Source organism: Megascapheus bottae, chromosome 4 (assembly GCF_031878675.1).
Source record: "Megascapheus bottae isolate mThoBot1 chromosome 4, mThoBot2.hap1, whole genome shotgun sequence".
Taxonomy (NCBI): domain Eukaryota; kingdom Metazoa; phylum Chordata; class Mammalia; order Rodentia; family Geomyidae; genus Megascapheus; species Megascapheus bottae.
In genome coordinates, this window is record NC_143512.1 from 47,906,854 (window position 1) to 47,920,022 (window position 13,169).

Below are 13,169 nucleotides of genomic sequence, written 5' to 3' on the forward strand. Positions count from 1 at the left end.
AGCTCAGGTATGTCAGCAAATGAACCAAGGAATGTGGTATTGACTCCATTCTGCTTAACTCCACTGTTCTAAAACATAGTATCAAGAGACTGACTCAGTAGCTGGCAGGTACTCACCCCAGAGGGCACCTCAGTTCCACTCACAAGGAATTTTAACACATAGAAAAGTTCTAGGTTATGCAGCCCAATCCCTTCTATCCACTAATTTAGAATTAGGGGTTACATTGTATATTAAATTCTTTTAACTTGCAACTCCATAGTCAAAAAGAAAATCCAAACCTCTTGAAGTGAAGGTTTGGCTGTCTTCTTGGTGGTTTTGCAGTATCTCATTCAGTTACTCTACTAATAAAGCTCCTTTGGCACTGCACCACCTTCCCATTTCTGCATAGAAAGGGGCCTGGAAGAATGGCTGGGATGTCCCTGAATTTCATTGTCTCCAAATATGCTTTCCTTTTTGTTTGTTTGTTGGAGGTTGTGTTTGTCTATTTGACATGACAAGGTCATAAGCATGTGACCTTCCTGCCTCAGACTCCCAAAAACTGGGATTAGAAGTATGTTCCACCACATTCAGCTTTGTGATTTTCCTCCTAAGTCACCAAGTCATAAGGATGTCTTCTATGAAACACGAATGTCCAGCTGTCTCATTCTGGGTCATTTCAAGTATTTATTCAATGCAAAGAAAGATTTCCTTGCCATGGACACCAGTGTTGTGTGGGAATGAAGCGTAGGTCCTCACCAATTACTCCCTTGTCTTTCACGTTCCTAAGTGAATCTTATACCAAGAGCAGACACATCCCTCCCCTCTTTAGTTACAGCAAATTAGAAAGATGGGAAATAGACCTGGCACCACTGATTTATTTTCATCTATCCCCAAATTAAATTATTTGTTTCCAGTCACTGTTAATTATGGGAATGGTAATTCTTTGGATGCCAAGCAATGTCAGAGTCATTGAGGACCTGGCATTGGTAAGCATGAAGGTCAGGAAGATAACACAACAGCAATGGGAATTAAAATGAGCTACATCTGTAGCTCCAGTTGCTTAGGAAGTGAAGGTGGAAGGATTAAGAGTTTGAGGCCAGCCTGGAAGTTAGCAAGACACTTCCTTAGGGAAAAAAAAAAGTAAACTGCAAATGGAGGGCTGGAGTATACCCATGAATGAAAGGATTATAAAATATTCTATTGAGGTGAGAACCACTGGAGAGAAGAGGACAAAAGTAGAGGGGATGGATTTGTTGTTGTTGTTGATGGTGGTGGTGGTGGTGGTAGTTTGTTTTGCTTTTGGGTTTCTTAAGGGGAACAAAAGAAGGACACAGAAAGTAAGGGAGAAAGGGTGAACAAATGCAACTATGACATTCAGTATACAAAATGGGAAAATGAGCTCTGTAGCTTGTGGACAGGGATGGTGGGAAAAATGGGGGAAAGCGAAGGAAGGGGTTACACTGTCCAAAAAAGAAATATACTCATCACCTGACTTATGAAATGCGCATCCCTTGTACAACACCTTAACAATAACAAGAAAATTATATTTTTTAAAGTAGAGGAGATGCAGAGAGGGTAAATATACCTGAAGAAGTAGTTTATGCACATGTGTGAAAATCGAACAATGAAGTCTGTTGATGTTGTTTTAAAAACAGGGAGAAGGAATGGAGGAAAATAGTAGGGTGGATGAAATTTGATCGAAACACATTGTATTCATATTTGGAGATATCACAGTGGAGCCCGTTTGTATAACTACCATATGCAAATAAAACTGTAGTATATAAATATATGTGATACAGAAGGTAGATAATCCATAAAAGTGCAAAATAAGAGAACAAGAGCGCTTGCCTAGTGTGTCTGAGGCCTTGGGCTCAACCCTAGTACACAAAAGAGGGAAGGAGGAAGGAAGGAAGGAAGGAAGGAAGGAAGGAAGGAAGGAAGGAAGGGAGGGAGGGAGGGAGGGAGGGAGGGAGGGAGGGAGGGAGGGAGGAAAAGAGGAAGAGAAGGCCAAATTATGTTTACAGAGCAATACATTTGCAAGTCAGTATATTTTTTAATTTGACCATTTTTTATTGTAATTAATAGAAGAGTTATAATTATATTCACCAGATAGAAGGTGCATTACTTCACACACATTGATACCCCTTCTCATGTTTTTGTCCCCATTTCCCTCCCCTACTCCCTCCCCTCATGTTGTTTTCCCCCCTTCCCTTTTGTATTTCAAATAAACAAATAATTGTATATGCAATATACCAGATAACAAGGTAAGATACTGTAACAATATGAGATAACCAAGGGACAACAAAAGACAAGTCAGTATTTTTCAATAACTGAAGTTTTCTACCAATTGTTCTCCTTACACTTTATATAATATTGGAGGCAGTAACAGCTTCTTGTATTAAGGGATATTTTTTATTGTAACTGGAAATTAAGAACCAGTGCTACCCAAATCATAGGTCCTTTAGTACTGCCGGTGGGCAGAGAAAATGTCTCATCCTTGATTTAGTGGTGAGTTCCATTCCTAGTGAGTAAGCTTCTCCTGATTGTTTCTTTAACTGAGCCTTGTAATCAATGTAGCACCCTTAGCTTTTCTACCAACCCCATCTGTTCAGATGATTAGCCTGTGCTCTTTTGTCTCAGCTCAGCACAATGTTGTCAGGGGCTGTTATACCCTATTTGCACTCCTAAAGCAGATGGTGATAAAAAAAAAAAGTTTCATCTTTGGGGCTGCTCCAATCAATTCTGGCTCCAATCAATTCATTAACACATAATGAATTGATTCTGAATTGCCATGTAATTCTCTTGACAGTTCAATGTCTTCCCTTCTTTCTGTTGACTCTGAATAATAAAGGAAATTTTTCATGCAAGTTATTTATAATTGTGATTCCTGATATAGACCAGACCACTCACTGTCCTTTGTGTAAGCTCATAATAATTGTCCTAATAAAAGCTGCCCAAAGTAGTTTTTTGATGGGCTTGGCTCTGTATTTAAAACCTGTAAACAGCTATGTGGATTTAGAGTCATTACCTAACTTCCTCCCTACTTGTGTTCTGGTAAAATGTCCCACTTTCCAATGAAGATAGGAAATAAACGATGGAGGAAGAGGATTGTTTGATAATCACATGGTAAATAAGCTAGAATAAATTTATTCTGGATAGCTGGGACAATGACTCACACCTGTAATCCTAGCTATACAGGAGGCTGAGATCTGAGGATTCAAAGCCAGTTGGGGCACTAAAAAAACTTGAGACTCTTATCTTCAGTTAATCACTAGAAAAATGGGAAGTGGGGCTGTGGCTGAAGGGGTAGGGTGGTAGCCTTGAACTGAAGAGCTCAGGGACAATGCCCAGGCCAAAGGATAGGGAGGTAGCCTTGAGCTAGAGCTCAGGGACAGCACCCAGGCCCACAGTTCAAGCCCCATGACCAACCAAAAATAAAAATTATTCTAGTTACATGCTACAGGAAAATTAAAACACCCTCAGTACTAGTATTCATCAAACATTCCATAATTTCTCCCCTAGAATTACGACATACTTCCAGCCATGTTCTTTTTTTTGCCTTTTACCTCTCTTTCATTGCAGAATCTGAAACTTCTCTTTGCCTGAACAGGTTGCAGTTTTCCATTACTGTAATGAAATACTTGACACCACCAACTTGAAAAGAGGAAAGGTTTATTTGGGCCCACAGTTTTGGAGATCTGAGTTGACTCTCTTGCTTTAGGTTAGGCCTGTGGTTCAGCATTGAATCATGACCACCTGGAAGTGAAAAAAGATAATAAAGTGTTCAGCCCCCAGTGTGCTTTTCGAGGATGTGCTCCCTGATTGCCATCTTCCCTCCCACTAGGTTCCACCTCTCAAAGCTCCCAAAACCGGGAGGGCTCAGGCTGTGATCAAACTTTATTCAAGTCAGAGCAGCCAGCAAATAGCAGGTACAGAGTGAAGGGCACCCACCAAGTTCCTGAGTAAGCTCTGTCCTCCATGGCCTAGTGTGCTAACCTAATTTGACTATGTCTCACATTTCCCTGCAGACAGGAAATTTCATCGTGGAGGCTGACTCATTCTTTAGACAATACCCCACTTTATTGAGGAAAATATGTAAATATGAACTGTGATCATTTACCAGATACCTAACAGTGAGTCACATGTAGACATATTCCAGTAGGTATTGTGTGTGTGTGTGTGTGTGTGTGTGTGTGTACTTGTGAGTGCATAGCAGGAACATCCAAATTTGCTTTTATAAATGGTGTTAAAATCTTCATATTGTTATTTATTAAAATTAGTATTACTCTGATTAAAATTACTTATTACCTTAATTCTGGAAGATCAAATACAAATATTTAATGTTACTTTTAAATCATTTTTGAATCTGGATAATATTCCTTTATGTTAGGAAACTTCAATGATTAATGCTTCCATACCTCCTTTTACCAAAGGAAATTAAGATTTGACAATATTTTGACAGCTAATGAAATAGACTTAATATATGCTACTAAGAAAAATTCTTTACAAATCATCTGTTTTGATTGCTCCATTCATATTAACATTCCATCAAAAATTAACCTGAATCAGTTGCTGGTGGCTCATGCATGTAATCTTAGCTACTCAGGTGTCTAAGAACAGAAAGATAGTGGTTTGTAGCCAGCCCAGGAAGAGAAATTCAGAAAGCCCCATAGCACCCATAGCTGGGTTCATAGGCTTATTTTTTTCATATAATTTTTATTGTAATTTATAGAAGGGTTACATTATATTCACCAGTTACTTCACAAACATTGATAACCTTTCTCATGTCTTGGTCCCCATTTCCCTCCCCCAGTCCCCACCCCTCATCTTGTTTCCCCCCCCTTCCCTATACTATTTCACATCACCAGATAAACATATATACAATATATCAGATAACAAGGTAAAATGTAACAATATGAGATAACCAAGGGACAGACAAAGAGATGAGAGATAACAGTACATTAAGGACAACAATCACTCGTTATATGGCTTTTGTTTCTATATCCTGGAGATCCTTTCATTTAGGGTCATTCATAGGCTTATTTTTGTTATCTCAAGCTATAAAGGAAACTGAGATTGGAAGGACTGATGTACCAGGCCATCCCAGGCAAAAGAAGCACTGTCTTCACAAAGGGAAACTGGACACAGTGACACATACTTTGTGAGGGAGAGCCTAAAATAGGTGTACCTACATGCCAGGACAGGAAGCAAGAATCTAACTTTAAAATAACCAGTAAATAATAGTATTGGTGGTATTGCTCAATGGTATTGTGACATTCTAGGAAGCATGAGGCCCTGAGTTCACACCTCCAATTAACTTGAACAACACAACATATACCTGAGCAGATTTCAATTGTAGTTATTATTATGTAATGATGAATAATATGCTTTTCTTGTTAACTGGATTGTAAAAATATAAAAGATAATCATTTAGGCTTTGCGTTATAGATTTTAAAATATGAACACCTGGCTCCCATCCTCATCACTCTCCATATTTTGACTAGAGAATTCTTTTGTGTGGGCCGCTGTTTTAACCATCCTGGTCACTGTAGGATGTTTAGTCTTCTTCTCCCTGGCCCATACATGTGTGATGCCACCCTGAGTTATGCCAACCAAAATTGTCTCCAAGCACCACCAACACCTTCAAGGGTGGAGCAGATTCAGGGAACAGAAGAGTGTTAAAAACTCAACTTTATTGAAAAAAAAAACCTGATACATAGCAATGTGAGAACTTACTATAGGAAACAAATTCTTATTGCTGTGAAGCTCCTGAAGACTTCCTGTGTGACCTTCCACCTTAGTGGCTGTGGTCACCCTTTCCCCAGAGGCTACTCAGTGGACATATCAGCTTTCCAAGGCTCAATCGGCAGCGCTTGTAATGACCTCTCATGGAAGGAAGCATTATGCCCCATTCTCTTGCTGTGTGTTTGGTTGTATCTGGATGATTTTATCAATGTCTTTGGTACTTCCTCTAATTCAGCTCTGTGATATCCATGGGATGGAAACCCAAAGCCTATCTAGGAAGTCATTCTTTTGATTGTGTGCTTGTCAACACATTAGCCTGACAGGGCTGCAGAAACAGCTGTGGTGGGGTAGCAGCGAGTACAGTTTGCAGATAGTCTCCTATAGGTGTTCTCAGCTGTGTTCAAAGTTCTCACCTCAGGGGCAGAACATATTACCTTTAATGAATGAATTAAATTACTTGCTAGGTACTAGCATATTCTTTTAGGTATTTTTTCTACAGTACTGGAGTTTGAAATCAAAGTCACATGCTTACTCAGCTTGCTTGTTAAACTGGTGCTCTACCACTTGAACTTGGTCTCCAGCCCTAGTTTTTGCTGGTCATTTTGGAGACAGGGTTTTGTAAAGTTTTTTCTTTTGAACCACATTCTTGCAGATCCACCTGCAAGAATGTATTACAGATGATTATCAGATTCTTGTAACTTGTATGAAATAACATACTAGACTGAGTAAAAACTCATTTGACTCTCAAGCTAACCTCTGAACCACATGAGTAGGGCACCTTGTAACCACATTCACTAACTGTACATTTGAGGTCTTTGCACGGAGGAGGAGAAGGGCACCTAACAGTAAACACTGAGGCTAGATTATTGAAATGATAAAATGACGGAAGATCCTCCTTCTTTCATTTGCTGCAAGGTGACAGGAAGGTCTCATTGTAGTTTGCTCTGGATTGCTGTTCGCTTCTCTGGTAAGCTGTCCAGATCCCAACTTCATGTGTTTTCTGTATCTCTCATAGGATTGGAGGAGCCATTCCCACAGTCTTTTCCTACTTTGCTGAAGTGCTGGCCCGGGAAAAACGTGGCGAGCATCTAAGCTGGCTGTGCATGTTCTGGATGATCGGTGGCATCTATGCTTCTGCCATGGCCTGGGCCATCATCCCACATTATGGTAAGGAGCTGGCCTGGCACCAGCCAGGAGATATCTGGGCTGTTGGCTTTAGTTTTTATATCCACCTTCACTCTTCCAAATGCTAGCTTAAGGACAACTCTGTCCTCACCATGTTTCTCCTTTTCATAGTACCGAGAGGATTTTCTTTGTGCATAAAGATTTATATAAAGCAAGACATTGTCACATGGTCCTTTACATATTTGATCTTCTCATGTATATATATATATATGTATATAAGAAGAAAAATTCTTTACTGTACACTCTCACAACTCTCCTAGTTGCCCAAATGCATGAGAATGTTTCTCCACACCAACCAGGTCTCCTAGAGCTGATGTCTTGAACTTCACTCCGTTCCAAAACTATCTGGTTGAATTTAAAGCCCTGTTCCACAGATTAAAGACTCAAATCCACACAATTGTCCCCCTTCACGTGCCAGTTCCAAGTCCAGGCCTCTGAAATGGCTGAGCCCAGCAAGGAAGTGGGTCCTCCCACAGTCCTTGCCTCCACTTTGAGCTCCATCAGTTGCTAGGATAACTCACAGATCTCAGGGAACCACTGCAACTGAGCTCTCCAGTTTATTCCAAGACTACCACAGAGGATGCAGATGAGATGTACACAGGCTGAGGTGAGCTCTGTCACTCATTTGCATGTCATGTTTGCCTGACTGGTGCTTTATCACTTGAGCCATGCCTCTAGCCCCTTTTGTTCACTTGAACTAACATTAGGATGGACTAAAAGGAAAAGAAAAGTCAATGGAGGCATAAACCAAGTAATTTATTTTACATCCCATTAGAGAAATCTGATTTGGAGAACTGCACGGCTGGTGTGAGAGCTCATCATGGAGGACCCTGGGTCGCTTCTCCTGCAATGTCACCATTATTAGCACATTCTAACCAGGACCTGTCTTCATGAAGGCACACAACACAAGGAGGCATATGCATATGCCTGTGTTTCTGTCTAGTGTTGTCTTAAAGGCCACCCCAGGCCATTTATATCTCATTGTGGAGAACTTTAACCCACAAGCAGCAAAGAGAAGATATGCTGGGCTAGAGTGGACATCAGGAGATAGACGTGGTATCTACACTGCCCTCTCTCACTCTGCCTCTGGAGAATCTACTAAGAACCCTTTGACATTTCATATTCATTTCAATCCACCCTCTCTAAGTTGGCCAATCTGGGAATGCAAGTAACTGAAAGTAGCTCTGGTTAACTTCACCAGACAGGGATTTTCACAAAAGCTATTGGGCAGCTCACAGAATGGTTGGGAAGGCCTCAGTAGCACCAAAAAAATATATAATAATAATTTTGAAAAACGTCAAATGCTGGCAAGGATATAGAATAAATGCGATGGTCAGAGGAGGGCATTCCTGTCACAGTGAATGGGTCACTCTAGGAAGATCTTGTAGGCTTGTTTATGTCTTGATCTCTGAGGTGGTTACCTGACTCTGCACATGTGATAAAATGACATAGGACTGTATGCAGTTGGCCCTTTGTCTCCATGGGTTCCACATTGATGAACTTGATCAATTACGGACCAAAACCATTCAGGAAAAAATTGCATCTGCACTTAACATCTACAGATATTATTCTTAATATCTCCCTAAATAGTAAGATATTACAACTACTTACATATTGTCTGCATTGTATTAGGTGCTACAAATAATCTAGAGATGATTTTAAGTGTTCAGGAGGGTACCTGCCAGCTATGAGCAAATACTAAGAAAGTTAGTATTAGGGCATAATCACTCACAGGTTTTTGTATTCACAAAGGATCATGGAACAAATCCTCTGCAGATACAGGTTTATACCTGTGCATGATAGTTGCATGATAGTTTCCTACTTTCAAAATTGTGCTACAATTCTGTAAGATTAGCCATTGAAGGAAACTTAATTACATGTACATGAGATTTTTTGCAACTTTGCATAAAGTTATGATTATTTCAAAATTGAAAGTAGAAATACACTTTAAGCAATATACTTTGGAAGATAATGTTTCTATATATCCTTTCACCTATTCTAATAATCTTGAGAGACAGCAGTAGTGTTATTATCTTTTTTAAATTATTATTTTTTTTTTGCAAGTCTTCCGAGGTCCTTTAATATCACATTGTACTGTAGGTTTGGGGAAAGGACACCACCTTATTGGCTAGTAGAAATTCTTTACATATTGTATATACATACAGGTATTTAAAAAAAGGATGGTTTGTTATACATAGCACTAGTAAAACGTTAAGGTATATGAACAAGGATTGCTAATAGGCCATCCTTGAGAAAAATCATGAAAATGGGCAAAATATCTAAAAGTAGTTCTGTATTTCACATAGTCTTGTTATTTGGTGAACATGTGCTGATTTGACTGGACAATCTAACACCACGGGAACAGCCTGCTTCTATACTTCAGAGATGCTGCCATGCAATTCTGGTCTAATAGTCACATGATTGCATTTACAAGACCCTATACAGATGAGAAGTTGGAAACTTTTACCAGTTCCCAATCTCTAGCCATTTTAGCACTGTGAATAAAGAGAAGGCTTAGTTAATGCCAAGGGCAATACTGGACTTCTTTTTTAAATTATTATCTTTTTTTAAAATGGAGAACTTGTTGCATAGAAAAATTGTCATTTCTCAGCCAGTGATTCACACCTGTAATCCAAGTTACTCAAGAGGCTGAGTTCTAAGGATTAAAGGTTTAGAGCTAGCCTGGGAAGAAAAGTATGGGGCACTGTTATCTTCTAACCAGAAAAAAAGCCAGAAGTGGAGTGTGACTCCAGTAGTAGAGAACCAGCATTGACAGGAAAAAAGCTAAGAGATAGCAGCTAGCCTCTGAGTTCAAGCTCCACTATTGACACAAAAGAGGAAGGGGAGAGAAGGGAAGGGAAAGGAAGGGAAGGAGAGGGAATGGAGGGGAAGGGAAGAGAAGGAGAGGGGACGGAAGGGGAGGGGAGGGAAGGAGAAAGAGAGAAAGAAGGAAAGAAAGAAAGAAAGAAAGAAAGAAAAAGAAAGAAAGAAAGAAAGAAAGAAAGAAAGAAAGAAAGAAAGAAAGAAAAGGAAGGAAGGAAGGAAGGAAGGAAGGAAGGAAGGAAGGAAGGAAGGAAAGAAAAGGAAGGGGAGGAAGGAAAAGAAAAAAGTAAAGAAAGAAAAAAGCTCCCAAAGTGACAGAGATAGTGGAAACTTAGACATTAGAACCCATCTTCTGCTTCTTCAACATGAGCTCCAGACATGACAGAGCGGAGAAGTTCCCAAAGCATGGTTGTGAGGAGGGCTGGCTCTCTGGTGTGCATAAGTGGCTGTGGTCAACCTTCTGCTTATCCAGCCAGGTGACATAGTGACAGCCCTGGGCCAAGCCTTCAGAGATCTGAGCCTACATTATTTGCCTTAAAACAAAAACAATTGCTTGCTGGGTGTGGTGGCTCAGGCCTGTAATCCTAGCTACATAGGAGGCTGAGATCTGAGAATTGAGGTTCAAAGCCATCCTGGGAACTAAAGAACCTAAGACTCCAATTTATCTCCAATTTATCACTAGAAAATAAGAAGTGGGGCTGTGGCTCAGGGGTAGGGCAGTAGCCTTGAGCTGAAGAGCTCAGTGACAATGCCCAGGCCCAGAGTTCAAGCCCCATGACCCACAAAAAAAAAAAAAAAACAAACTAAAAAAAAAAACAATTGCTTGCAGAATCATTTATTTCTTTTAATGATCAATTTGAAAATTTCATAAGAGACAGAGGGTCTTTTAATTTGTTTATCTCACATGCTGTGTGGCCCACTGCAGAGTGAATCTGTACTTGACCTTTTACTTCTACCAAAGGCAGCCTGACATCTTTTTTCCTCCTCCCCCACAGCGATAATCCATCCTTCAGGGCCCATTGCCCACCTTACTATGCAGAGAATTTTGCCCAGCTTTGGGCTCCAAATTTGCATATGCCACCCATATTAGTCTGTTCAGGTTCCCAGTCTAACAAAGACTGTTGACTGTGAGGCCTAAGTAACACAATTTCTTTTTCATAGTTCTGGAGGCTGGAAGTCAAGGGCAAGATGGCTTAAATGATTTCTGGTGAGGTTCTCTTCTTAGCTTGCAGACAGCTGCCTTTCTGGTATGCCTTGACATAGCATGTAGATGGAGAGAGCTGTCTCTTCCCTTTCTCATAAAAGAAGAAGAAAAACTGAACAGGCCACAGTGCTATCAGGTTAGGGCCCCACCCTCATGACCTTAGCTAATCTTCATGACTTCCTTAAAATCCCATCATTTGATCCATTGATTATTGGGAGGAGAGGCATCTACTGGGAACGTTAGGGCATTCAATCAGTCCACCATACCACTCACTATGGCCTTAAAACAAAGGACTCTCTGGTCACCAGAATGCACCCTTGATTGGAGTTACTTGTTTCATCTAATGTTTTCATTGTTTGATATCTACTGCCAACCTAACGGTACCTTTTTCTTGGAAATAAGGTCTTGCTAGATTCTAGAAATCCATAAGGATTCACTATCTCCTTTATGTGCACATTTCTATATTTGGAAGCAGACAGAATATATGTGTATATGTCAGAGGGTTCTTTAGAAAGAACTGTTCTGAAAATACCCTTGCTGTGCTGAATTCATCATTAACCTAATTAGATGCTTTATTCGAGGCCTACAATTAGCACCATTACCAAGTCTTGGCAACTAACTGCTGTGCTTCTTGATTGACTTCCACATGGAGAGACATAAAAATTGTCCTCACTTTCAGGGTAATGTATAGAGGGGTTACAGTTACATTCACCAGGTAGTAGGTACTTCTCACACATTGATTCCCCTTCTCATGTGTCCTCACTTTCTGAAATGTCTCACTTAGGTGTTATGATCATCCTTTACATTGCCATGTACTATCTGGAACTAACTTGGCAGGAAAGAGATACAGTTTGGGGAAAAGTAAAAATTTCTTCTGAGCCAGGTGCAGTGGCTCATGCCTATAATCTTAGCTACTCAAGAGGCTGAAATGTGAGGATCATAGTTTGAAGCTTGCCTGGGCAGGAAAGTCTGTGAGTTTGTTATCTCCAATAAACTACTCAGACAAAGCTGAAAGTGGCACTACAACCCAAGTGGTAGAGCACTAGCCTTGAGCATAAAGAGGCCCCAGAACTGATGTTCAAGCCCCAGTACTGGAAAGAAAGAAAGAAAGAAAGAAAGAAAGAAAGAAAGAAAGAAAGAAAGAAAGAAAGAAAGAAAGAAAGAAAGAAAGAAAGAAGAGAGAAAGAAAGAAGAGAGAAAGAAAGAAGAGAGAAAGAAAGAAGAGAGAAAGAGAAGAAAGCAAAGAAATTTTCTTCATATTTTAACATACAAGTTGCAGAAACTGGTTATTGATTTTCTCCCTTGTGCATGATGGGGTCCTCAAAACATCCTCTGTTAATTTATCCAGATTTTCATGGCAAAAACTTGTAGAGCTACTGATCTGTTTGTACAATCATAATATTGTTGTTTCAGTCAAATATTCAGATTTAACCTCAGGACACTTGCTGGAGCGCAACTCTGCTGCTCACCCATGCCTCCAGCCCTTTTTGAGATACAGTCTCACTTCCTGTCCAGACGTATGTCTAGATCTCCATCTTATAATTGTAAACTTCTTGTTATGGCCGGGATGGTAGGCATACACTACCATGCCCACCCTCTTTCTGTTGAGAAGAGAGTCTTGCAGAGTTTACTGCCCTAGCTGCTCTGAAATCATGAACCTTCCAATCTCAGCTCCCCCACTTACCTTAAGATGATAGGCACACAACCACTCCCAGCTATAGGTCGAGAAGAGATCTTGTAAACCTTTCTGCCCTGGCTGGCCTTGAGTTATCCTATTCTTAGCTTCTCAAGTAGCTAGGATTACAGGCATGGGCTACCAGCACCTAGCTATATTCTTCCATTTGTAAGACTTAAGCCAAACTTTATTTTTTACATAATCTGCCAGCAGAGACACTGGAACTAAATGCCTTAGTATTTCTCTATTGTCCTGTGGTAGAATTTAGTGATTACATTGAGCTTTGAGCTGCATTGCTTTTAAAGGATCTCAAGATCCTCTAAATCTAAGGAGATCTTAGCAAATGTGCCATTTCACACAACTAAATCACACATGGGTACCTGTGTGATTCATTCCCTGAAATGCACAATTAATGACCTAGAATGGCATCTTAGAGGAAGAGATTGAGGTCATTAAGTGGGACAACATTTAAAGTTAAAATTATGATGGGGGAAAAGCTGATGATGCAATGAAGCACCTCAAGTTTAGAAAACAAATTTCATTCAGGAATTGTGTGAT

General features: G+C 40.1%; 1 protein-coding gene across 1 annotated transcript in view; it reads left to right on the top strand.

Annotated features, from left to right (window-relative positions):
* Sv2c (synaptic vesicle glycoprotein 2C) overlaps positions 1-13,169 on the top strand; it is a 92,720-nt gene that overhangs the window by 30,780 nt on the left and 48,771 nt on the right. Inside the window, exon 3 of the mRNA XM_090331136.1 lies at positions 6,740-6,891. Within this exon, the coding sequence (XP_090187262.1) occupies positions 6,740-6,891 (152 nt within the window). The remainder of the gene's footprint in view (positions 1-6,739; positions 6,892-13,169) is intronic.